At 46.5% G+C, this 23,645-nt stretch overlaps 1 protein-coding gene across 3 annotated transcripts; it reads left to right on the top strand.

The window, feature by feature from the left end:
• The first annotated feature begins 3,649 nt into the window (after window positions 1-3,649).
• On the top strand, window positions 3,650-22,936 carry YPEL1 (yippee like 1). 3 transcript variants are annotated; one of them, XM_081338715.1, is made up of 6 exons: window positions 3,650-3,843; window positions 7,305-7,484; window positions 11,655-11,934; window positions 17,203-17,246; window positions 18,460-18,568; window positions 22,023-22,936. In XM_081338715.1, the coding sequence occupies exons 3-6, from the start codon at window positions 11,818-11,820 to the stop codon at window positions 22,110-22,112; spliced, it is 360 nt and encodes a 119-aa protein (XP_081194841.1). In that variant the 5' UTR covers window positions 3,650-3,843; window positions 7,305-7,484; window positions 11,655-11,817; the 3' UTR covers window positions 22,113-22,936. The 3 variants fall into 3 exon arrangements, with proteins under 3 accessions (XP_081194841.1, XP_081194840.1, XP_081194842.1); XM_081338714.1 differs by lacking the exon at window positions 7,305-7,484; XM_081338716.1 differs by lacking the exons at window positions 3,650-3,843; window positions 7,305-7,484 and having other exon boundaries at window positions 11,189-11,934.
• The last annotated feature ends 709 nt before the right edge of the window (window positions 22,937-23,645 follow it).

Genomic DNA, 23,645 nt, shown 5'->3' with positions numbered 1-23,645 from the left:
TGAACAAATGCCACACTTAATTGGGTAAATATCCTAGAATGTTAATATACACATTTTAACTGGATGAACCAAGACATTTTAAAATGTAATTTGCAATTTAATACATCTTGAATTCCTCATACCTTACCGAATTGACTACCAATCTCCATCTTATACGTATCATACTATTTTGTTCTTCCTGTACATCTTTGGTGCTGCTATCCGTGTCTTTCATTGCCGTATGCTGAATAAATCAATTCATTGTGCTAAATACTGGAACACCTGGAATTCTGCAACCAGTCTTGTTCACCCTACTACAAAAAAGATGTTCAAACCTTGGAAAAAGTTTAGAGAAGAGCAACTAAAATGATCAAAGGCCTGGAAACTAAAACATACGGACGACAACTGCAGGACTTGGGTTTGGCTAGTCTAAAGAAAAGAAGAAATAGGGGTGACGTGATAGCACTGTTCCAGTATTTGAGGGGCTGCCACAAAGAAGAGGGGGGTCAAACTATTCTCCAAAGCACCAGAGGGCAAGACAAGAAAGAATGACTGGAAACTGACCAAAGAGAGAAGCAACCTGGAATTAAAGAGAAACTTCCTAACAGTGAGGACAATTAACCAGTAGAACAGCTTGCCTCCAGAAATTGTAGGTCCTCCATCACTGGAGATTTTTAAGAAGAGACTGGACAGTCCCTTGTCTGAGATGGTATAGGTTCTGCTTGAGCAAGGGGCTGGACTAGAAGATCTCCAAGGTCCCTTCCAACTTCTATTCCTATTCTATTCCTATCCTACCCTATTCTAATTTTAGGAATCTTCAAACTTCATTATCACTTTGGGAGTTTCTGCTGCAAAGGTTGTTTTGTACTGCTGTTTAGAGGAATGTTTGTGCTCAGAGAAGAATTAAAATTAATACTCCAAAGAATTAATTACGGTAGGAGACAGATTTTCCTAAAGAAATATTCTCTTTCCATGTGATTGGAAATGATTCCAAGCTACAGTTCAACTGCAGTATGTTTGATGATGAAGGATTGCTTAAAAGTGTATAGCTATGTTTACATGTGAAACTATGTAAACTACGGTTTAACAAACCCAACGGTTGAAGTCAGACAACACGCTAAGCCAAAACCAAGATACACAAGCCTTAATGTGGGGTATGCATTTGATCCCTGTTTCTGGTTATTTTAAGGCCTGTAGTTAATCATCACGTGAACCAAAAGGGGAGTACAATAAGTAAAATTTATACTAAACCAATAGCTGTCATTAATTTGGCATTTTAGGTTCAAAGACGACTTCGGAGGCTACCTTTCATAATATTTTTTTTTTTGCTTCGTTACAAATGGAGCCCTCATCACATTGCAGCGTGGCTTGGCCAGCTCAGAACAGTCTGCAGCCTGTGTCACTAACTCAAGCCCAGCCATCATGACGGTTATTTTGTGGGGTTCTTTTTTAAGCGCAACCTTTCATTTCTTCCTTTAAAAAGTATATATATTTTTTAGAAGGAACTCCTGAAGATATAAAGTTTTTAGATGGAAAAAGAAGGGATCAAAGAACTGGGTATCAGATAATCATCTCTTTTTCGTTCGCTTGCTTGCTCCGGATTGCATGACTTTTGGCATTCCCCTACAGGATTCCACTAACGCACAGTGCCCTTCAATAAATATAAGTGCCCTTATATTTATTGCCCTGTACACCGCCCTGAGTCCTTCGGGAGAAGGGCGGAATAAAAATATAATAAATAAATAAACTCGTGTGGCAAACAAAAACATTCTTTGCTGGAGCTGCCGCTAGATGTCAGCAACATTTTAGGGATTCCTGTGTCTCTTTTCCTGCTGTCATAATTTCCTCCTAATCTCTTTGCTCCTTCACATAGCTATGTCGCAAGAGCCAAGCTTGCTAGCAATGATTGGTGGTGGTGGTGGTGGTGGTGATGATGACACAGCCCAGAGCCCCTCCTTGAGGGAGCTGGTTGGTCTAGAACAGGGGTAGGCAACCTCGGCTCTTTTATGACTCATGGACTTCAACTCCCAGAATTCCTGAGTCAGCATAGCTGACTCAGGAATTCTGGGAGTTGAAGTCCATGAGTCATAAAAAGAGCCGAGGTTGCCTACCCCTGGTCTAGAAACATGAAAAATAGATACGTGATAAATAGAATAGAAATAGAATAGAATAGAGAATGGAACGGAACGGAATAGAACAGAATAAGGAATAGAATAGAACATTACAAGGAACAGAACAGAATAAAACAACAGAATAGAATAAGGAATAGACTAGAATGGAAGGGAACTGAACAGAACAGAACAGAATAAGGAGTAGAGTAGAGTAGAATACAATAGAATAACAGAAAGAATAGAATAAGGAATTAGAATAGAATAGAACAACAGAAATACACATCAACATCAAACAAGAACGTGTGCTTGTTTGGTGCTTGGAGAGAATTTGATAGACGGATATTAAATGCCAAATCCAGTTTAAACACCTGGCTGATTGTGTGACCAGCTAATAATCATACCAATAGTAATAAACTTGACTACAATCCTAAAACATCTGGAGCACCCCTTGAACACCATCAAAATTGACAAAGTTCCCATTAGTCAATTGCAAAAGGCGGCTTTGCTTGGAACAGCTGACATCCTACAACAGTACCTTTAACATCATCAAACATGAACATCTGCCTATCCCAGGTCCTTCGGAAGAATTCCATAGGTGGGCAGAAATGCCAAATTAAGTGTAAACATCTGGCTGATCAAACGAAGAACCATAATTTTGCAATTAAATTACTAGTATTCCTAGGTAAAGAGCTAATCTTGCAACAGATCTTTACCAATAAATAAAATATTTAACAATGCTTGGTAAAGTCAGAGAAGTGACTGGGGTAAATAAGTCCCTGGCATCCTGGCTCTGGACTACAACTCCCATCCGCCTCCCTGGAGACGCCTCAGACAAGAACATTGTTTGATTCGCTTTACGACTGATTCCTCGGGGTGGGGGGCTGCTTTGCTGGCGATCTCACGCTGCCCTGCAGGGAGCCTCGTGCAGTGCCATCAATGTAACAGAAAAGTCGCTGCCAACTCCAGCCCCCTTGCAAGCAGAGAATGACAACACCCATCATCCCCAGCCGTCCTCTCCCATCGGGTTCAGTCACAGGGCTAGTGAAGTGCTAAGAAAAATTGGCTTGCAAAGGGTGCTTCTAATGCTTCCCCGCATCTGAGTTGGACATAATAATAATAATAATAATAATAATAATAATAATAATAATAATAATAATAACGACGACGATGATGATGACGATGATGACGATGACAATGACAATTATAACTATAACAATGACAATAATATGACAATGATAACAATGACAATTGTAATAACGACAACAATAACGACAAGAGCAATAATAATAACGAAATGCATAAATCTCCCCACCAGCCACCAGCTGAGCAGGCGCCTCCGTGAGGGCGCTAAGACCCAGCGGAGGCGGCATCGGCGGCCGGAGCGCTCTGCCTCGCGATTGGCTGTCGCCCGCGGCAACGCCGGACGACGGCGCGCGCCTCTTCCTCGGCGCTCGGCTGACGGCCACCGGGCGGCGGGCTACTGCGGCGCATGCGCAGAGCCGCCAGCCCGCCCAGGGGGCGGGGCCCGAGGAAGCCCCAAGCAAAACAAAGCCCGAGGCGAGCCGGGCGGTCGCGGCGGGGGGAGCAGGATGCGTCGCCGGCTGCCCGGGCTGAGGAGAAAGCGCGCAGCGGTGGCGGCGGCGGCGGCGGCGACCTGAGCGGCGCGCGGCCCTCTCTATGCCCCCCCCGCCCATCTTCGCCCGCCGGCCGTTGGGGGCGTGAGGGAAGCCCCGCCCCTGCCCCGCCCCCTCAGGTACGGCGCCCCCGCCCCATCATCCCCTGCGGGACACGCTGGGGCTGGACTACAGAGCCCATCCCCTCCTGATGAAGAGAGAGCCATCCTCCCTAGTCGGGAGGGGAGGAGGGGCTGGCTTCCCCCCGCCCTGGTGGGTTGTCGATGGGTGGGACTACATATCCCATCCCCACGGTCCCCAGCCTGCCTCCCTGGGGATTGGGGAGCTAGGAGGGATGGGGAAGATGGGACTAGGTTCCTGTGCCACTCCGGGTGTCTGGGTGGATTGGACTACACATCCCATCCTTCTCTTAACTCTTGGCTGGGTCCCCGCTATGAGACCCATGCTCCCCAGCCTGCAGCCCCTGGGCAGTGCGGAGCCGGGAAGGATGAGGAAGATGGGACTCTGTTCCCTTGGGGTTGTAGGGTTCCTAGATGGATTGGACTAAAGATCCCATCTTACCCAGCGGAGGGCTGGGGAGGCTGGGGCTTCATTGCCCTGCCACCGATTGTTCTACCTAGAATGGATTGGACTCCAAATCCCATCCTCCTGCCTCTTGGCCTGCTCCCCAACAAAACCCATTCTCCCCAGCAGGTGCCCTCCCTAAGGGTTGAGGAACCTAGGGCTGGGGAGGATGGGGCTTGACTCTCTTAACTGCTGTGTATTCTAAATGGCTCGGACTACAAATTCTATTCTCTTTTTCTACAGCCACCCAAGTCTCATCCCATTTGCTGGAGATTGGGGAACCAATTGCTATGATGGCTGGGGAGGCCATTTACACCCCCCCACCCCGTTGTGTGTGTCTGTGTTCTAGATGGACTACAAATCCCATTCTCACAGCTTTGGGGCTGTTCCCTACCAACAAAGACCTATTATCCCCCACCGGTGCATCGTTGAGGAAACCAAATGCAATGAGAGGAAAGGCTGGATGAGATAAGACTATAACGCCCATCCACTTCCCATCCGCTGGGCGGGCTGGCATCCCAGGGCATCTGGAAGGCCCCAGCCATCATCCAGGCCCATCAACCCACTCAGAGCGCCCCCACCCCCATTGGGCTAAAATCTGGCTGGGCACGATGGGATTTATAGTGCAACCCACCTGAAGGCAGAATGGCTTTTCCAATGATTGCCCTCTCCATTATGGGACCCCCAGCAGTGCCCTCGATTCTATTTTAAAACTGCACCATAAAAATATCCCTGCACAAATGGCCTGGGAGGATGCTAGTGGCCCTCTTGCTTGCGCGTGTGCGCCTGAAAAGTGCCCCCCCCTTGCACCCGCTCTGACTCCCCCCCCCCCTTCCAAAGGAAGCACTGATCTGGAAAGACGAGGCAGTGGATGTGAAATGCAGTGCATTATAAATGCAAAATCTTCAACCTATTGCAAGTTTTGCCAAAAATAATAATAAGAAGAAAAAAAGGCAGCTTCACCAGCCTGTCTTTTTTCTGACGGCCTGTCCCTGCCGATAACCAAACGATTTCATAATACTTCTTTAAAAAACACATTTACCTCCCTCTCCCTCCTTCGTAGGCTCGGGTGGCTTCGAGCAATCCCACACCAATCTCTGACGCTGCAAGTTCTCGCTTTGTGGAGGCAGGGAGAACCGGCAGCCTTAAGAATGAAACCCGTCTTAAACAGAGTGACCCTCCAAATTCACGAAAGGCTTGCAAAATTCCTCCAAATTCATGAAAGGCTTGCAAAATTCCTCCAAATTCATGAAAGGCTTGCGAAATTCCTCGTCTGACTTTAGACCCGGCCCCATCTCGCCTTCTAAAGCTGCGGAGAGGAACTGCAGGGCGGTCGGGAGCTGTGATAGGTGGTTAGAAAGGCTGGTGGCAACAAACAATGCAACAACAGACAAAACAGCTGAAAAGACCCCCCCCCCCTTTAAGAGTGCGGTTCTACTGCAAAAGACAAACGGAGCTCCCCCTTTGTGGAAACTGGTGCAGACCAGGGAAAACATCCAATGTGTGTGTGGGGGGGGGAGGGAGAAAGAGGGCTGGTTGAAATGAAAGGGGGGGCCTGGGGAATTGCTCTGGGTCCCCATGATCTCTGAAGGAGGATAGGAAGGAAAAGGAATTGAGGAGGGGGCTTTCCTGAAGCCAGGACATGCCTGTGCATTCTGGCTTGCAAGGGCCGCCTCTGAATATGAGTTCGATTGGGGAAGGATGCTTGTGCCTAACCTCTCCGTGTCCGTTCCTCTTTTTCTGCTTTTTTTCCCCGTGAGACACACAGTTCCCTTAGTGGGTTTATTGGGATGAAAAAGATTTAAATCAATGGAGTTGCGATTTAAAAAAAATAAAAATAAAAATCCAGTCCTGTTTGGAAAGCAGTGGAGTTGCCAATTTTTAGGATGCAGGTTGAGAGCTGGTCTCAGCCAGGCTCTGAACTCTGTACCCTTGCAGAAAAGGTGTGTGTCTGTGTGTGTGTGTGTGGGGGGGACTTAACCCCCTCCATCTGGTTTCCTGGGAGATACAGGTGGTTTTTTTTTGAGCAAGTGGCCTGGAGTCACAAACCTCCCTGTTTTATCTGCTCCTGCCTCTGCCCCCATTGTCTTGGTGAGTTTGCAGCTGGGGGCAGTCTGAATGAATGTTGGTCTACTACTCAGATCTGTGCATGTTCCTATGACGATCACGGTAAGGCACGGAGAGACTCCGGGGGGGGGGGGACTCTTTCTACGTGCCGTCCCTTGTCCGCTTGGGGTTTGGAGGCTTCTATAGACAGTTGGTTGGTGCCTGAGTCGAAACAAGCCCCAGAGGTAAGGGGAAATTTCACGCCGGGCAGCTGATCTCCCTCCCTCCTCCTGCCTTTGTTGTGGCTGGGGGTTTTTCCAACTCCTTGCCACTTTGCCTGGGTTTTCATTCGACGTCGGGTTCGTTTGGGACGGCTTTCCAAATTTTTGGCAACGGGAGCCCCTTTTGTTGTTGTTTTTCTCAAGGTTCCCCCCCCCCCCGGGATGCAGTTGTGCACACCGGTCGGAATAAGGAGAGGGGCATACGCTTTACGTAATGTTGTTGCAAAAGCAGCCTCTTCATTTGCCCCCCCCCAGCACCCCCCCTCCCCCTTTCCAGCTCTGTTTCTTCACTTATATCCGAACTAAACCCCCTCCCCTTCCAGGGGCAAGCTGTGGCAAGCAGCTTCCTGCCAGTCAGATCAGCCTTGTGGTCGCTGTTTGTCAACACTGTACAAATAATAGCATCCAGCCCTCTGTTTGCCTTTTCTATTTTTCCTTTCCTTTTTTTTTTCCTTTTTCCCCCTTTTTTCCCCCCAACTTGGATCCAGCAGGTGCCGGCTGGCTACGAGAAGGTCTGAACACTGTCTGGGACTCAGTTGCTGCACGTTCGCCTCCCTGCCCAGGTGCTGTGTTGTCTAAACCAGGCTGGAGGTGTCTTGTCTATTTTTAGCCAGCTGCCTCTTGCAACGGCGGCTACGGGGAGAAGGGGGGGAAAAATATATTAAAAAAAGGTCCCGATCCTCCCGCAGGCTCCTGAATTTCTTGCTGCCCACCGAGATCGGCGAAGGAGATGCTTGGGTGAAGAAAATCAAAAGGGGCAAGTTGACTTTGGCTTGAATGAATCCCCGGCGATGTGGGATTGCTTAGGAAACTCCTGACGTTCCGGGATCCGTCTTAAGGCTTGGCTTTGTTTCGGGTCGCAACCCCGGGTGAGATCCATTGTTCAGTTCTTCTCCTGGGGCATGTGGACGTGTTTGGACAGAAAAAAAAAATGCTCGGGCTTGTTTATAGAACAAAGCGCCCTTTTTTTTTTCCTTTCCCCCCCCCCCGTACGCTTTGACGGGCTCTGAAACGAATGGGGGCGGTGGGGGTGTTTGCAATGTACCCTGAACGCTAGCGGTTCCGTTTGGAGTCTCATCATGATGAATTAAAAAGAATGACATGATTTGGCTTCCGATGAATGAGCCTTTACATGTCTTGATTTAATCACTGCCTTTTAATGTTTAACAAAGATGAAATACTTCGTTCCCACTGATTAAGCCTAACCATATAAGGGATCAACAAGCTGATATGTAATGACTCTTTATTTTACCTGGCAGCTTTGCCAGTGGCGCTTTGCATGTTTTATCAATGAAAGAAAGGGGCTTTTAAGACGAACGGTTGTGAAATGGATATTTATATGAAAGAGCAGTTACCTTGGCAGTAAGGTCGATTCGAGTGACCTGTTGCTTTGCAGGATTGTCAAATCCTCGGCTGGGGTAGAGTGGCTGGATTTATTTTTGCAATCTTGTTTTTTTGTTCTTTTTTTTTGTGGCAGGTAACATGCTTAAATATTTGTTTATACATCCGGGTGCAGAGGAAAGACAGCCCTCTGTTTTAAGATTGGCTGCTGCTTGGCTACCAAGAGCTCTTATTTTCTTTAAATGATGTCATGCTAGCAGGCAGAATTTCACACGGTGCCTGAAAAGTAAGCCTTTTTGGAAAATTGGATGGGGCACCTCAAAATATTTGGGGCACATTGCTCCTATTCTACTGGAGAAAAGAGACGACCACAGCAATCAGCAAGCAATTAGCCCCGATGTAAATTAAATCCGTGCCTTAACTCCAAGAATTTTCTTTTTTTAAATAGCTTTTGATCTCTGAACGGATTCTAGTGACTTTTGTTGGCTTAAAATAGATTTTCTAGAAAGGCAAGCCAGTCACTTGAATTTTCTTTCACTTTCGAAGCAACGCTAGCTAGCTAGCTGCGCTGGCTTTTTTTTTTTTTTTGGGTAAATGTTTAGGTCATGTTCTTTGTTGCCACACTTGTGCTTTGTTGGATGGGTCTTTTGTTCAAGAAAATTTGCATCGGTCAGGCAGTTAAAAGCCACTGAGATTAGTATGCCTCAGCTTACATGGTTTTGCTGGAGCTGAATTCAACTGGTCCTGGAGTTTGGTACCGCAGCTGAATTAAAACAAAACTGTGAGATTGTGGTATGGAAAACTTAGGTATTGCAGGGACATGCAAAATGCCTTCCTGCTTTGCAAAACCCTCCCAGAGTCTAACATTTTAAAGGATGTTCTTTAGTTGACCAACACTTGCTGGACGCCATAATCCAGTCTTTACCCTAAGCGTAATTGCATGATGTTTTCTTTTTCTATATATCCCCACTGAATTCTTATTATATTACATTTAATGGAATTGATTCGCTCCAGTAAGATTTCTGAACACGGGGGTCCTTGGTGCTCTCTGAGCTTGGTGGTGGTTTGGCCCATGTTGCATGACCCAACCAAGTAACGACATCCTCAGTGCTAGCAGAAGAAAACAACCAAGCTCAGAGAGCACCAAGGATCCCACAGTTCAAACCCTGAGCTGCAAATATTCTCTTTTTATATTTCTGGACCTTGCGGAATCCATTTGTCCACTCCAGCTTTCCAGTCTCTCCGAAATGATGACGATGGCCTTTTTGCTTTACAAGCAAGGGGTTTATTGTTCACCATCCTTCAGTTCTGTCACTAAGACGCAGCGGGACTTGACGATGAAGGCGCCGTGCCACCACTTCAAACATGATCCAAAGCTCGCCTGAGTCAACAACTCTTGTCCTCGTGGCGTTTCCTCCCTGGTCTTGGCGTAAACGTCCCATTTGTTGTGTATTTTTTTCAGCCCATCCGAGACGATGCGGGGGCGGGGTGTGTGTGTGTGTGTGTCATTTTGAGCGGAAGCAGGAAGGGTCCAAGAAAGCCCTGCGTGCCTGTGGACTGGGCTTTTCTTCTGCGACGAGAGCAAACAGACGGGCTTTAATCTCGTGTCACTCCGTCACTGCTGTTGTGCTGCCATTTTCCTGCCGGGTTCATTTTTTAATTTTTTTATTTTTTATTTTTTTTGGGGTGGCAGATGGGTTTCTCCGATGTGTGTTTCCAGAATGGATGGGGAAGTAAGTGGCAGGGATCTTGCTAACTCTCCGGAAGGCCTCCTGGTAACTGGGCTGGCGAGCGGAAGGATCGGCAAGCCCATCGCCCTTTCTCGCGGCCTCTTCTTCCCTCCTATCCCCCCCCCGTCCGAATGCATCACGTCAAAATACCAGCTGCCTTTCCCCCCCACCCCACCCCATCATTGTCACGGGCAGCGTCAGATCTCAGAAAACTAGTCTTCTTATACTAGAAATTAAAAGCGAAGACGTGTACTGAAGGAGAGTGGATAAAACTGTGTGATGTGGAGAGCAGTTTCTCTTTCCACAGAGCTGAATCCCAATCCGATATATCGATTGCAGAGAATACGTGCAGCTCAGGGCTGAGCTGTGGGGTCCTCGCTGCTCTTTGAGCTCGGCGGTTTTCTCGCAGAAAGGGCCCTGACGGCTTTCCCAATCACCTGTTTTGCCAAAGCACCAGGAAGGCAAGACAAGAAGCAGCGGGTGGAAACCGACCAAAGAGAGAAGCAACCTGGAATCAAGGAGAACTAAGGAGAAACTTCCTGACGGTGAGGACAATTCACCAGTGGAACAACCTGCCACCAGAAGCTGCGAATGCTCCAACACTGGGATGTTTTTAAGAAGAGACCGGACAGCCATTTGTCTGAAACGGTATAGGGTTTCCTGCCTGAGCAGGGGGTTGGACTAGATGACCTCCAAGGTCCCTTCCAACTTACTATTACTATTATTATTATTATTATAGAAACTTCCTAGCGGTGAGAACGATTTAACCAGTGGAACGGCTGGCCTCCAGAGGTTGTGGCTGCCCCAACCCTGGAGGTTTGTAAGAAGCCTCCGACCTGGTACAAAGTCTTCTGCTCGAGCTAGGGAGTTGGACTAGAAGACCTCCAAGGTCCCCCTCCGACTCTGCTATTTGTGATATTGCCTAGTTTGGTAATGAAATCTCTGCCAGAAAACCGCCAAGCTCAGAGGATCACCGAGGATCTCGCACGCTACAATATACGGGTAACCCTCATCTTGCAACCACAATTGGGGGCCAGAATTCCTGTCGCTAAGTGGCTCACGCCTGGTTTTTTCTATTCTTTCCCTTGCTCATTAAGCGAATCTTAACGCCCACCCACCCCCATCCCTTAATGTTGCTCGATAAAAGCTAGCCGAGAGGGTCACAGACAGCAGTCACGTGACCCCCTCCCCCTTTGCCCCAGTTTTGATCACACACGACTGCAGTGACGGTGCAACAGTTGTGCGAGGGGTGGCGGCAACTGACTTTTTGCATTCCTTCGAAGGGTCACTAGAGAAATGGTCATAAGTTGAGGACCACCTGTGGTACGACACGATAGGATCAAAATTCCCCCTCGGCCTTTTCAGGTCTAACAGGAGCTCCTCCTCCTGTCTCCCCGGGGCCTCCCCTGTCAATCACAACGAAAACAAACCAACATGGTACCTAACCCGGAAAGAGTAAATTTTGTTGGGATCAAGCGAGCCGGAAGGGTTTCCGCGATGATTTGGGCTTGGCTGTTGCAACACACGGGCAAGCTCAGGGCTGGTCCAGCCTTGCCGGCTTTTAAGGCCTGCTGACATCAACTCCCAGGAACTCCCAGCAAGGCTGGCTGGGGAATTCTGGGTGTCGGAAGTCCACAGGTCTTAAACGTTGCCGAGGTTGGACACCGCTGGGCCAGGCGTGTGGGAGTTTTAGCAGCGTTCCACTCAGCTCCTTCGAGACCCATCATTTCGGGGTGTGTTTGCACCCTGCCTTCTGCTGCGTGGCATTGCTGATGGCCTGAAGGACGGCGTGCAGGGATCTGTTTAGATCCTTCTTTGGGGATGATCCGGTGACTGCTCTAAAACGAGCAGGCGAGACCCCCTCGCTTATTAAGCCAGCAGCGGCTAGGCACGCACCAGGTCACCCCCACCTTCCCCACAGGCGGTGGACGGGAAGACTGGCTGACGCCCCTTCTTTTCCTTTTTTAGGTTTTAACAGATTCTTCGCTAGCGTCTGTGTGGAAAGGGCCACACACCCTCCCCAACAACGACGGCTTTTGCCTGCCTTCTCCACTGTTTCTTTTGTCAGCAAGTTCGGCAGAATTGTTTCTCAAGTGCCAGCCCTGAGCAGACCGAGGAGCCGGCGACGGAAATGGTAAAAATGACCAAATCCAAAACGTTCCAGGCCTACTTGCCAAATTGTCACCGAACCTACAGCTGCATCCACTGCAGAGCCCACCTGGCCAATCACGATGAGCTCATTTCCAAGGCAAGTCTCTAGACCTCATCGTGCGTTTGCGCGTTTGGGCGCCCTTATTATCCGAAGGGCCTCAAGTCAGACAGAAAAGCCAGAAAACAGGCGTTTTAGCTGTTTGGAATGAATCCTCTGCTAAGAATTCGCTGAATCAAAATGCGTAACGCGTCTTAAGTATTGAGCAGTGATTTTTTTTTTCAAACTTGGCAACTTTTAAGATGTGTGGGCTTCAATTCCCAGAATTCCTCAGCCGGCATTGTGGGAGTTGAAGTCCACTCAACTTAAAGCGTGCCGGCTGGGGAATCCTGGGAGTTGAAGTCCACTCAACCAAAAGCGTGCCGGCTGGGGAATCCTGGGAGTTGAAGTCCACTCAACTTAAAGCGTGCCGGCTGGGGAATCCTGGGAGTTGAAGTCCACTCAGCTTAAAGCGTGCCGGCTGGGGAATCCTGGGAGTTGAAGTCCACTCAACATAAAGCGTGCCGGCTGGGGAATCCTGGGAGTTGAAGTCCACTCAACCAAAAGCGTGCCGGCTGTGGAATCCTGGGAGTTGAAATCCACTCAACTTAAAGCGTGCCGGCTGGGGAATCCTGGGAGTTGAAATCCACTCAACTTAAAGCGTGCCGGCTGGGGAATCCTGGGAGTTGAAGTCCACTCAACCAAAAGCGTGCCGGCTGGGGAATTCTAAGGTGTGAAGTCCACACATCTTAAAAGTTGCCAACTTTGAAAAACACTAGTAGAAGCAGTGTGTGTGTATGTTGTCTATCAGTTTCCAAGAAAATTATGCATTAAAAAACACTGTTTAAAGGTGGACGATCTAGTTTGTTTTTTTCCATGCTTAGAAATGTAATTGCTTATATAAAACGTAGCCAAGGAGCAATCCGTATCCATTCTACTACTAGGACTCTTTTTTCCTCTAAATGTCTATGGAGATTCTCAAATCATCCAGCTCATGGCTGTCCCAAAGGTGCTTTTCTCTTATTTTATTTTTTCCTAAGTTGTTTAGTGAAAGCATATCAGAAGCTCTGCCTCTGAAGGACACTTCAAATTTCCTCCTTGTTCTTTCCCCCCTAATCCATACCTGAAAAGTTTTCAAACTGAAACCCTGAAAAAAAAACCTCTGTTTTGTGAACCAGATTCTTAGCAACCCGTCTCCAAAATTCTATATAATCCTTCTGCTTCTTGACCCTATTTTTCCCCAAGAGTGTTTCTTTCTCTTTGGTGTGTCTGGAACCTCTTCCTGCTGCATTTATTGGAGACAAACGTTGGATCGTAGGATGAGAAGTCACCTTGCAAGGCCCAGATTTTCCTTCCTAGCATTAACATAGCTATAGTTGATGTCCACGTTGGACCTAAGGAACTCACTTGTGCTTAGTACAGTACAGGTAGGCCTCGACTTACAACCACTCCTTTAGTAACCATTTGAGGCTACACGGCATTGGAAAAAAGGGACCTGTGACTGTTTTTCACGCTTACAGCCTTGGCAGCCTTCCCCACGGTCACGTGATCAAAATTCGGATACTCGGAAACTGGCATGTACTTACGGCGGTTGCAACGTCCCGGGGGGTGGGGGTGGTCACGCAATCCCCTTTGGCGACCTTCTGACAAGCAAAGTCAATGGGGGAAGCCAGATTCACTTAACAGCCGTTGTGACTAACTTGTAACAAATGCGGTGATTCGCTTAACAGCCGCGGCAAGTCGTAAAATGGAGCAACACTCATTTTGACGTCTTGCTTAGCAGTGGAAATTTGGGGCCAGCTTGTGGTCGTAAGTGGAGAATAGCCTGTATTTGTTTCTCAGGCTATGAACGTTAAACTCGTCACGCAGCCGGTTGACAGCAGTCACATACGCTTAAGTTTCCCACTCTTTTGGTTTTTATTATTTTTCGTTTCTGTACCAAAAAAAAAAAAAGCAGATCCCATCCTAGTCAGTAAACACTTTTCCAAGTTTGTGTCTCCTGGGCGTTGAAGCTGTTTTCAGTGTAAACTGTGTTTCGGCTTTAGAGGAAACAGTTTACCAAACTTAACAGAGTGTGTTCAGCCTAGTTGTTTGTTTAGCATCTACGTTGTTGGGAGTACTCACAAGTTTACTGTAGTGCAGCTGATCTGGTGTACCTTTCAGGTGTAAGGTACAGGTAGGCTTGCAACCGTTCATGCGGTGACCGTTTGAAATTACAACGGCACCAAAAAGAGCATTTTTCACACAACTGTTGCAGCCTCCCCATGGTTGCATGATCAAAACTCAGCCGCTTGGCAACTGACTCACATTTGGGACCGTCGCGGTGTCCCAGGGTCACGCGATCCCCTTGCATCTAAGATGTAAAGCACAAAGTATTCCTCTTTCCAAAACGAATATTCCCAGTGTCAGGCTTGCGTTGAATCCTGTTGTTGCCCTTAACACAAATCCAAACGTTTCCTGATTTGCAAACCGTACGTTGTGATGCTGTGAATTGCTCATTCTGCTGGAAACGTGGTTGGGAAATTTGATTTCCAGTTACATTCTTGAAGCCTGTCCCTTGGGAAGGCTCGGTAAACGAGCGTGTTCTTTTCCAGATTTTCTATCCCACCTTTCTCTGGTGGATTCTGCAAAAAAAAAAGTTACCTAGTCTTAAGTATATAAATAAAATATATTTATATACTTATATAAATAAAATTATTATTATTATTATTATTATTAAGTGCCCCAAGCTTTCAGTTGCACCGTTATTCTTCACTCTGTCCCACGCTACAGATTCTTTTAACTCCTCATTTCCCTATTCCGTATCAATTTAAGTAGCAGTGACTATAGGATTCCTATATGTAGTCCTCGACTTGCAACGGTTGTAAGTCTCCTGCTCCAGCAGGGGGCTGGACTAGAAGACCTCCAAGGTCCCTTCCAGCTCTATTCTATTCCATTCAGTTAGTTTAGGGACCGTTCAAAGTTACAGCACTGAAAAAAGCCACGTGTGACTGTTTTTCATGCTTAAACAGCCGTTGCGACATCCCCATGGTCCTAGGATCAAATTTCAGGCAACTGGCAACTGACTCATATTCATGACGGTCGCTGTGTCCCTGGGTGTGTGTGTGTGTCATGTGATTCCCCCTTTGCGACCTTCTGACAATTCAAACTCAATGGGGAAATCAGGGTCCCTTAATAACTGTGTTACCAACTTAACAACCGCAGCGATTCGCTCCCCCAGTGTGGCAAGAAAGATTGTAAAATGGGGTAAACTTAGCAACAGAAATTTTAGGCTCATTTGTGGTCGTAAGTCGAGGACCAACTGTGGTTCCGTTTTCCTTCTTTTGGCACCATTAAAATCTCTTCGCTACTTTTGAGTTTCTGGCTAAAAATAAAAGACTTCATGCAAAACTGCCACATGAACTGGCGATATATATAACGCTCCGTGCGCCTTTGGCGTCTAGTCATGCCGGCCACATGACCACGGAGACGTCCTCGGACAAGCGCTGGCTCTTTGGCTTTGAAACGGAGATGAGCACAGGCCCCTAGAGTCGGAAACGACTAGCACGCATGTGCGGGGGAACCTTTACCTTTACTATATATATGTATGTATGTATGTATGTATGTATATACATACATACATACACACACACACATGTATGTATGTATGTATATACATACATACATACACACACACACATATATAAAGGTTAACTTTTCTCGTGAAAATGCACAAAATATCGGCGTCTCTAAAGAAATTGTGAAATACTGGTGCAGTTGCTCTGAAAAGCAAACTTTACAACTTAGCATCCAGCTCTGAAACTTCCAGACGCCCTAGCATTTCTGAAAGGAAAAAAAAAATTACCACATTTGCAAGTTTCGTCTTTTCACCCCTAGTCCAATCATCTTTCCCCTGCACCACGTAATAACATGAGTCCATGCTGCTTTGATATAAACCTAATCCTGGTTGTGGCTAAAATCCCATTTATTTTAGCCAGTGTATTTCAACTCTAAGGCAACTAGTAACATTCCGGACATTTTAAAAGGGCTTCTAAGCTACACATAATATATTGTAATCTGCTTTCAGGCCCGATAGTATGATAATAAAATCTAAAAAAAACTCTTGAAATCTGCTGCTCTATCGGTGTATGAGTGTGTTTGTGTATGTTTGTACGCACACGAACACGCACACACACACCCCATCACGATTTGAGGTCTGTTTTCCCTTTAGCCTATTAACTGATAACAGCAAAGAGCTCAAACGCGTCCAGGCAGAGGGAAATTTATGTTGCCAAGAGAGTTAAGGGGATTGTACGACTCCGGGACACTGTGACGGTCATAAATATGAGTTGGTTGCCAAGCGGCTGGATTTTGATCGTGTGACCCATGAGGATGCTGCAAGGGTCCTTAAAAGGGTGAAAAAAATGATGCTAAGTTTATAGGGTTTCCTGCCTGAGCAGGGGGTTGGACTGGATGACCAGCAAGGTCCCTTCCAACTTTACTATTACGATTATTATAAGTCCCTTTTTTCTCAGTGCTGTCTTAACTTCGGTCACTAAACGAGCAGGTGTAAGCTGAGGGCTGCCTGTGACACATTTTCAGAGGTTCCAGAAATGTGCCTTTTGATAAGAAAGCCTGGGGGATTAAAGCGTTTCGTCCATTTCTAGCATGTAATTGATAACTGGCGCAGAAACCTGATCCTCTACCATTTTCAAGCAGCTGAGAACTTGCCACTCAACTAAGGATTTTTAAATCCTTGTGTGAAAATAGGAATACACTTATTCTTCCTTTAGTCACTTTCTCTTTGTGAAGGCGATACAATAACAAATATAGAAATCTTGCCTTTCTCTTTGGCTACTTTTTTTTTTGCAGCTCTGTCATTTATTTTATCTCTTTCCAGAGATCAGTCTTGGTATCTGTGTCTGTTAGATTAGAGGCCCACAACCTTGGCAACTCTTAAGAATAGTGGACTTCAACATGGAAGTCTACAAGTCTTAAAAGTTGCCAAGGTTGGAGACCCCTGTGTTAGATGATCCAGCGTAACTCTCACTTACTGTGGGTGTTCTAGGCAATGCCCATTTCAAAGTTACCATTGAAGCAGGTAGAGTAGACCTTAGAATAGAATAGAGCCGGAAGGGACCGTGGAGGTCTTCTAGTCCAGCCCCCTGCTCTAGCAGGAGAACCTATAGTACCATCTCAGACAGGTGAATGTCTAGTCTCTTCTTAAAAATCTCCAATGATGGAGCACCCACGATTTCTGGGGCGCTTTATTGAAAGAATGCTGTGACATGATGTGACCACATTTAAAAAAAAATTGTAACATTCATTTCCCTTCTCTCTTTCTTACAGTCTTTTCAGGGAAGCCAAGGACGAGCCTACCTCTTTAATTCTGTGTAAGTACCATTAATTTTCTGCTTTTCTGCGGCACTGAGAAATGTTTTGGTCTTGCTAGCCTGCTGGTGGGTTGGGTTGGGTTGGGTTGAGAGAGAGAGGGAGAGAGAGAAACCAAGGGAGGGAGGGAAAGAAAGAAAAGAAAGAAAAAGAGAGAGGAAGAAAAAGAAAGTAAAGGAAGAAAAAGAAGAAATAAAAGAGAAGGGAAAGAAGGAAGGAAGAAAAAAAGAAAAAGGAAGGAAAGACGGAAGGCTGAATTACAAGTTCCAGGCAATAACATCACACTGTTAGGATAATGCTAAGGAATGACAGGAAAGACAGATATTGTTGAACATCAGACCATTTACAGCAAGGGTGTCAAACTGCCGGGCCCGCGGGCCGGATGCGTCACGCAGAAGCCGCGCCCACCCCATTGCCGGCAATGGCAAAACAGTCCCGACACATTGCGCGACGTCACATGACGTCGGGAGCTTGACATGTCTGATTTTATTTATTTATTTATTTATTTTATTCGATTTATATACCGCCCTTTTCCCGAAGGACTCAGGGCGGTGTACAGGGCAAATTAAAAAATACAATATACAGATTAAAATACGATTAAATTAATAGCCCCAACACATTAAAATTGGATTTAAAACCTTAAAAACCCCTCAGTCCAGGCCGGCCAGCTCGAATAGCCAGGTTTTTAGGTCCCAGCGAAACGAACAAAGGTCGGGGGGCGATCCGGAGTTCCACCAGCAGCTGAGGCACAATAATCCTGGTCTTCACTGTACCCTACTAAGGTCCACCTAGTTGAGCCTCTGGAAAACTCCCAGACCATCGTCCCCTCCTTACTTTTGCTCTTCAGCAATGCATATTGACCGCCCCGCCAGAAATTCAAGAGAGGCGCGTTGACAGTTTTGGCACAGCTGGACAATTCTGCCCGGTTGCCTTGGATTGAGGCGACAAGACACGTCAAAGTCGTTTTTCGTTAGCTCAGGCCGAGAAGCCATTGCACACCGACCCCTATTTTATACAAGACACTCCTCCTAAATTCGTTGGCTTGGAGGATGGAAACAATGCGTTTGTCTTCAATAGAGCTTCTGCAACCTTTCCCTCCCAACTCCTGGCCCTAAGGGTCGTGTTTTTTTTTTGCCGTAGACGCCATTACACATTCAATGACACCACCTCTGCTTCTCCCGTCCTTCCCCCCCCCCCTCTCTCTCTCTCTCGCAGGGTGAACGTGGGCTGTGGTCCTGCGGAAGAGCGAGTTCTTCTGACGGGCTTGCACGCCGTAGCAGATATTTATTGTGAAAACTGCAAAACCACTCTCGGATGGAAATACGTAAGCCTCTGCTCTGGGCGTGGTTATCTTGGTTGATGTCGGCTTGATGTCAGCTTGATGTGAAAGAGGGAGCACACAATCCCTGCCGGTCCTTTACGTTTTGGGCCTGTTGGTTGAGCTGACAGTTGGAGAAGGACTCAAGCCAGTTGCACACAGTAGCAGTTGTGTTAGTTAGTTACAAATTTCAATCAGAATAGAGCTGGAAGAGATCTTGCAGGGGGGGGGTTCTTCTAGTCCAACCCCCTGGTCAAGCAGGAGACCCTAGACCATTTCAGACAAGTGGCTGTGCAGTCTCTTCTTAAAAACCTCCAGTGATGGAGCACCCACATCATCTGGTGGCAAGCTGTTCCACTGGTTAATTGTCCTCACTGTTAGGAAGTTACTCCTTAATTCCAGGTTGCTTCCCTCCTCGATGCATTTCCATCCATTGTTTCCTGTCTTGCCTTCTGGTGCTTTGGAAAGTAAGTTGAGCCCCGCTCGTCTTTGAGGCAGCCCTTCAAATACTGGAATACGGCCTTTACTCAGCAGGCCAGCTCCAGGTTTCAAAAGTCAGAGAACAGAGAGAGTCCTCAACTTAACGAACCACAACGGAGCACAACGTCCCCGTTGCTGAGTGATTAGTTTAGTTTAGTTTAGTTTTATTTGATTTCTATACCGCCCTTCTCCCTAGGGACTCAGGGCGGTTCACAGGGCATATATAAATAACAATACAAAAGTTAAAAGGAAATTAAACCAGTGCCCGATTAGAAACAACAATAATAAATACTAAAAATCAATTTAAAAACCCATATTCCCCCATCAGGCCAGACCAGCTAATTCAAATAAGTGGGTCTTCAACCCGCGACGGAAGGATCGGAGGTCTGATGCCATCCGGAGCTCAACCGGCAGTTGGTTCCATAATGCCGGAGCACCCACAGAGAAGGCCCTCCCCCTGGGGGCCACCAGTCGACATTCCCTGACCGGAGGCACCCTGAGGAGGCCCTCTCTGTGGGCACGCACTGGGCGGAGGGAAGTTGACGCCGGCAGCTGATAAATGAATTTCCTCTCCTTTTACGATCTCCCTTACCCCAGTTGTTGAACGAATCACGAATCTAATTGTCAAATTAGAAACACGGTTGTTAAGTGAATCTGGCTTCCCCATTGACTTCGCTTGTCAGAAGGTCGCAAAAGGGGATCACGTCACACACACACACACACACACACACACCGGGACACTGCGACCGTCATAAGTACGCGCCGGTTGCCAAGGGGGGGGGGTCTGAATTTTGATCACGTGACCGTGGAGGATGCTGCATTGGTTGTAAGGGTGAAAAACAGCCGTAAGTCATTTCAGTGTCGTTTTGACTTTGAACGGTCACTAAATGAGCTGTTGTAAGTCGAGGACTACTTTATAAGCAAGTTGCTTGCCACGCTCTCATGTCTACTGCTAACGTCCCCATTCTAATGTCACTTGGCCCAGGACATTTTTTTTCAACTAGAGCAAAGGGGAAGAACCTCAAAAGGCCGAGGGGGGTCCCCTGTGTTCATTTTGAGATAGAGAGATTAATTACAGAAAGAGATTATAGATGATTTTATATATATATATATATATATATATATATATATATATTTGACACATATCTCCCCTTGCAGAAGCTAACAAAAGCGAGAGAGATCCTGTGGCTCAAGAGGTAAAAACAACTGCCTAATGTGCAATCAGCCCAGGTTCGAATCTCAGAAGGGTATGGCTGACTGATGAAAACTAATAAGTTAGAAATGCATTTCAGTCTCCCTTAATTCTTTGTTAGTAATTTACACAAATATATGAGCTGTCCGGTGTGACTACTGCCTGTTCGATGGCCTTCAAGATAGGCTGAAAACAGGAAATAAAGATTTGCCCCAGGTTTGGGGCCTAGCAAGGTAATCTAAATCGTTAACATTTGACACATATCTCCCCTTGCAGAAGCTAACAAAAGCGAGAGAGATCCTGTGGCTCAAGAGGTAAAAACAACTGCCTAATGTGCAATCAGCCCAGGTTCGAATCTCAGAAGGGTATGGCTGACTGATGAAAACTAATAAGTTAGAAATGCATTTCAGTCTCCCTTAATTCTTTGTTAGTAATTTACACACACACACACACACACACACACACACACACACACACACATATATATATATATATATATATATATATATATAGAGAGAGAGAGAGAGAGAGAGAGAGAGAGAGAGATTAGAGAAAGATGGTAGATAGATTAATTAGAGAGAGATGATAGAGATTAATTAGGGAAAGATGATAGATAAGATAGATAGATAGATAGATAGATAGATATAGGCAGATATATAGATAATTGATAACCTTTACTGTCATTTTTTTACTGTGGGCATATTGGCACGCATTAAAAAGGAAATTCAGTTGCTTGCTCTCAAGAGTGCCCCCATACGCAAGACACATTGAAACATGCTATATACAACATATGTATAAACACGTATAAAGAGAACTTGTTCTTAGCTCCATGCACGCAGATTTCAGAGAGCTGGGCGGCCAGCGTGTTAAAGTGCACAACCTCCAGTTGACACTCCGGTGAGAAGAAGAAGGCTGTGTGGGCTTGTGTTGTCCTTCCCGTTTGCGGCCCATCCTTCAGCAGAACGTGTGACGTCACAGCTGCCTCTTTTTCCCCTTTCCCTCCCCCCCTTTCCCTTCCATCTCAGGCACAGTCTGGAGACCCCACAGTTAGGTGTGTGAACCCATTTCGAGGTCACGTTTGTTAGGATTGTGGAGAACAGAGAGACATATTCTACAGGAGGCCGGTTTCTTAAAGCTCGATTCCATTTATGGGCTAAGGATCTTGGGAAGGTCACAACTAGCTCTCCTCTCAGACTTCTCTTGTCGTACGGAAGGCCATCCTAAGTGATTTGCTGTCCTCTTAGCTAACGGACATATCTCAGCGTTCAAGTGGGATCGTCTCTCTTTGAACGCAGAATTCTCTGTTTATTCTTCGGCTGGAGGCATACCTAGCCTCAAGATAGGGGACGGGTGGCGTATAAATTTAATACAGGTATTCCTCTGCCGAGGACCACACCTGAGCCCCAAATTTCTGTGGCTAAGCACGACAGTTATTAATTGGGTTTCGACCCTTTTTTACGACCTTTCTTGCCACGGCCGTTAAGGGAGTCACTGCAGCAGTTAATAATCCGGCTCCCCCACTGATTCTGCTTGTCGGAAGGCTGCAAAAGGGGACCGCGGGACACCCCCCTCCCCGTCATAAAAAGACCAGCCAGTTGCCAGGTGTCTGAATTTTCATCACGGGACCTGCGGGGGGGGGGGGAGGAAACGCTGCAACGGGTCCCAAGTCCCCTTTTTTGGTGCCGTTGCGACTTTGAGCAGTCACTAAACAAATCTGTCGTTAAGTCGGGGGGGGGGAGGCGTAAATAAAAACGGGACGGATGGACTGAGCTGTGCTTTGTCCCCTAGGAGCACGCGTTTGAGAGCAGCCAGAAGTACAAAGAAGGCAAATTCATCATCGAACTGGCTCACATGATCAAAGACAATGGCTGGGAATGAACTGCAATACGCTTCCTTCTTTCTGGACATCTATGGAACAGGCTTTATTTTATAAAAAGACTCATGGGGGGAAAAAAGGAAGGGGGAAAAAAAAACACAAACCCCGGTGGTTGGGTGGTTGAGAAAACTCTCCACACCTCTCTGTGGTGTAATGTTGTGGTCCTCCCCTCCAGAATGATCTCTTGCCTGTGGTTTTTTTTTTCCTCCCCTGCCCCCCCCCTTGTGTAAGTCTCCTCTTTTTCTATCTGTACTCCTGTGCAAACGGTTCTTTGGGATGGAACTTTTTTTCTACGCTCCCAAGGAAGAATAATTCCATAATTCCTTTGCTTGGTAGCTTCTCTCTCTCTCTTTTGACCGATGTCTTCAGTCGCTCTTTTTGTGCTGGGCGTGCTTTTTTTGGCCCGTCGTCTGCTCCAGTTTTTTTTTGAAGGAGGCCCATATGGACAGCCCTGAGAACGTATAGGATACGTCTCCGTTTTATTTCCCTCCTCCCCTCCCTTACGTTAGCCACTTCTGTGGTCTCTTTGCAGTGGGAAGGATTGCAGTATTGTGTATTCATTATTATCTTCTTTTTTTTTTTCTTCTTCTTCCAAGAGTACCGCGGCCCTTTAGGATTTGTTTCGGCTAGGTTTTGTGTGAGATTCAGTTACCAGCCCTGACTGAATGTAGCCAGGATTTGTTGGTCTGTTTGGTTTTTTTGTTTTGTTCTGTTTTTTTTAAAAAGAGAGAAACTGTCAAAAAAGAGATTTGAGTAATAATATACAAGGATAACTTCAAATGGTAGATCCAATTCAGATACATTCTTAAGCCAAGCTTAACCCTTGCTCCTGTTAACGGTGGGGTGGGGGAAAAGAATGCACAGCAGGGTCTTTTAAGATCAAGGGGGGGGGGGACTGAAAAATACGCAGCTCTTATTTTTAATATGTCGGTTTAAAATGTTTTTGGTACCGTACCTTGAGACTAGGAAAAGAGGGGTACCAGAAATTTTTATGGCTGGTTCCATGTAGTTTCACCTAGTTTTAATGCAGTGGATGAGAGATGGTTCATTTGCGGTCATCGAAGTCACCGGCTTTGGCAGTAGTGAAGCACACCAAAATGGGTGCGAGTGTGAGTTGTGTGCGAGAGTTGTGTACGAAAAGCTGTCACTTAATCCATCTGGAGAAGGCTGTAAAGTTTTTGCAAGCGAGTCAAAAGTGACGACTTGGCATCAGTTCTTTATTAAAAAAAGAAAGGAAGGAAGGAAGAACGAATGAACGAAGATAGGGTGTTTTTTTTCCTTTTCTTAAAAAAAGGGGGTGCGTGATTTGCTGGCTGAATCATCCCTAAGCACAATTTTATAATAAAACTGTTAATGTAAAAGAAACACCATCTGGGAATTTTTACACCCCTCCTCCTCCACGGTCGGTGGGGTGGGTCAGAGAGGACCACCATACGTGTAAAAGCGTGTAGCATTTCCTTACAGGAACTTTTATGCATTACCATTTCAAGAGATTTGAAAACTTTGCGACAGAGATTTGATAACTTTGTTATTTT

This window comes from Vipera berus (genome assembly GCF_964194415.1).
Source record: "Vipera berus genome assembly, chromosome: 14".
NCBI classification, from domain to species: Eukaryota; Metazoa; Chordata; class Lepidosauria; order Squamata; family Viperidae; genus Vipera; species Vipera berus.
Note: the sequence above shows the minus strand (reverse complement) of the source record. Positions and strands in the feature narration are given on the sequence as shown.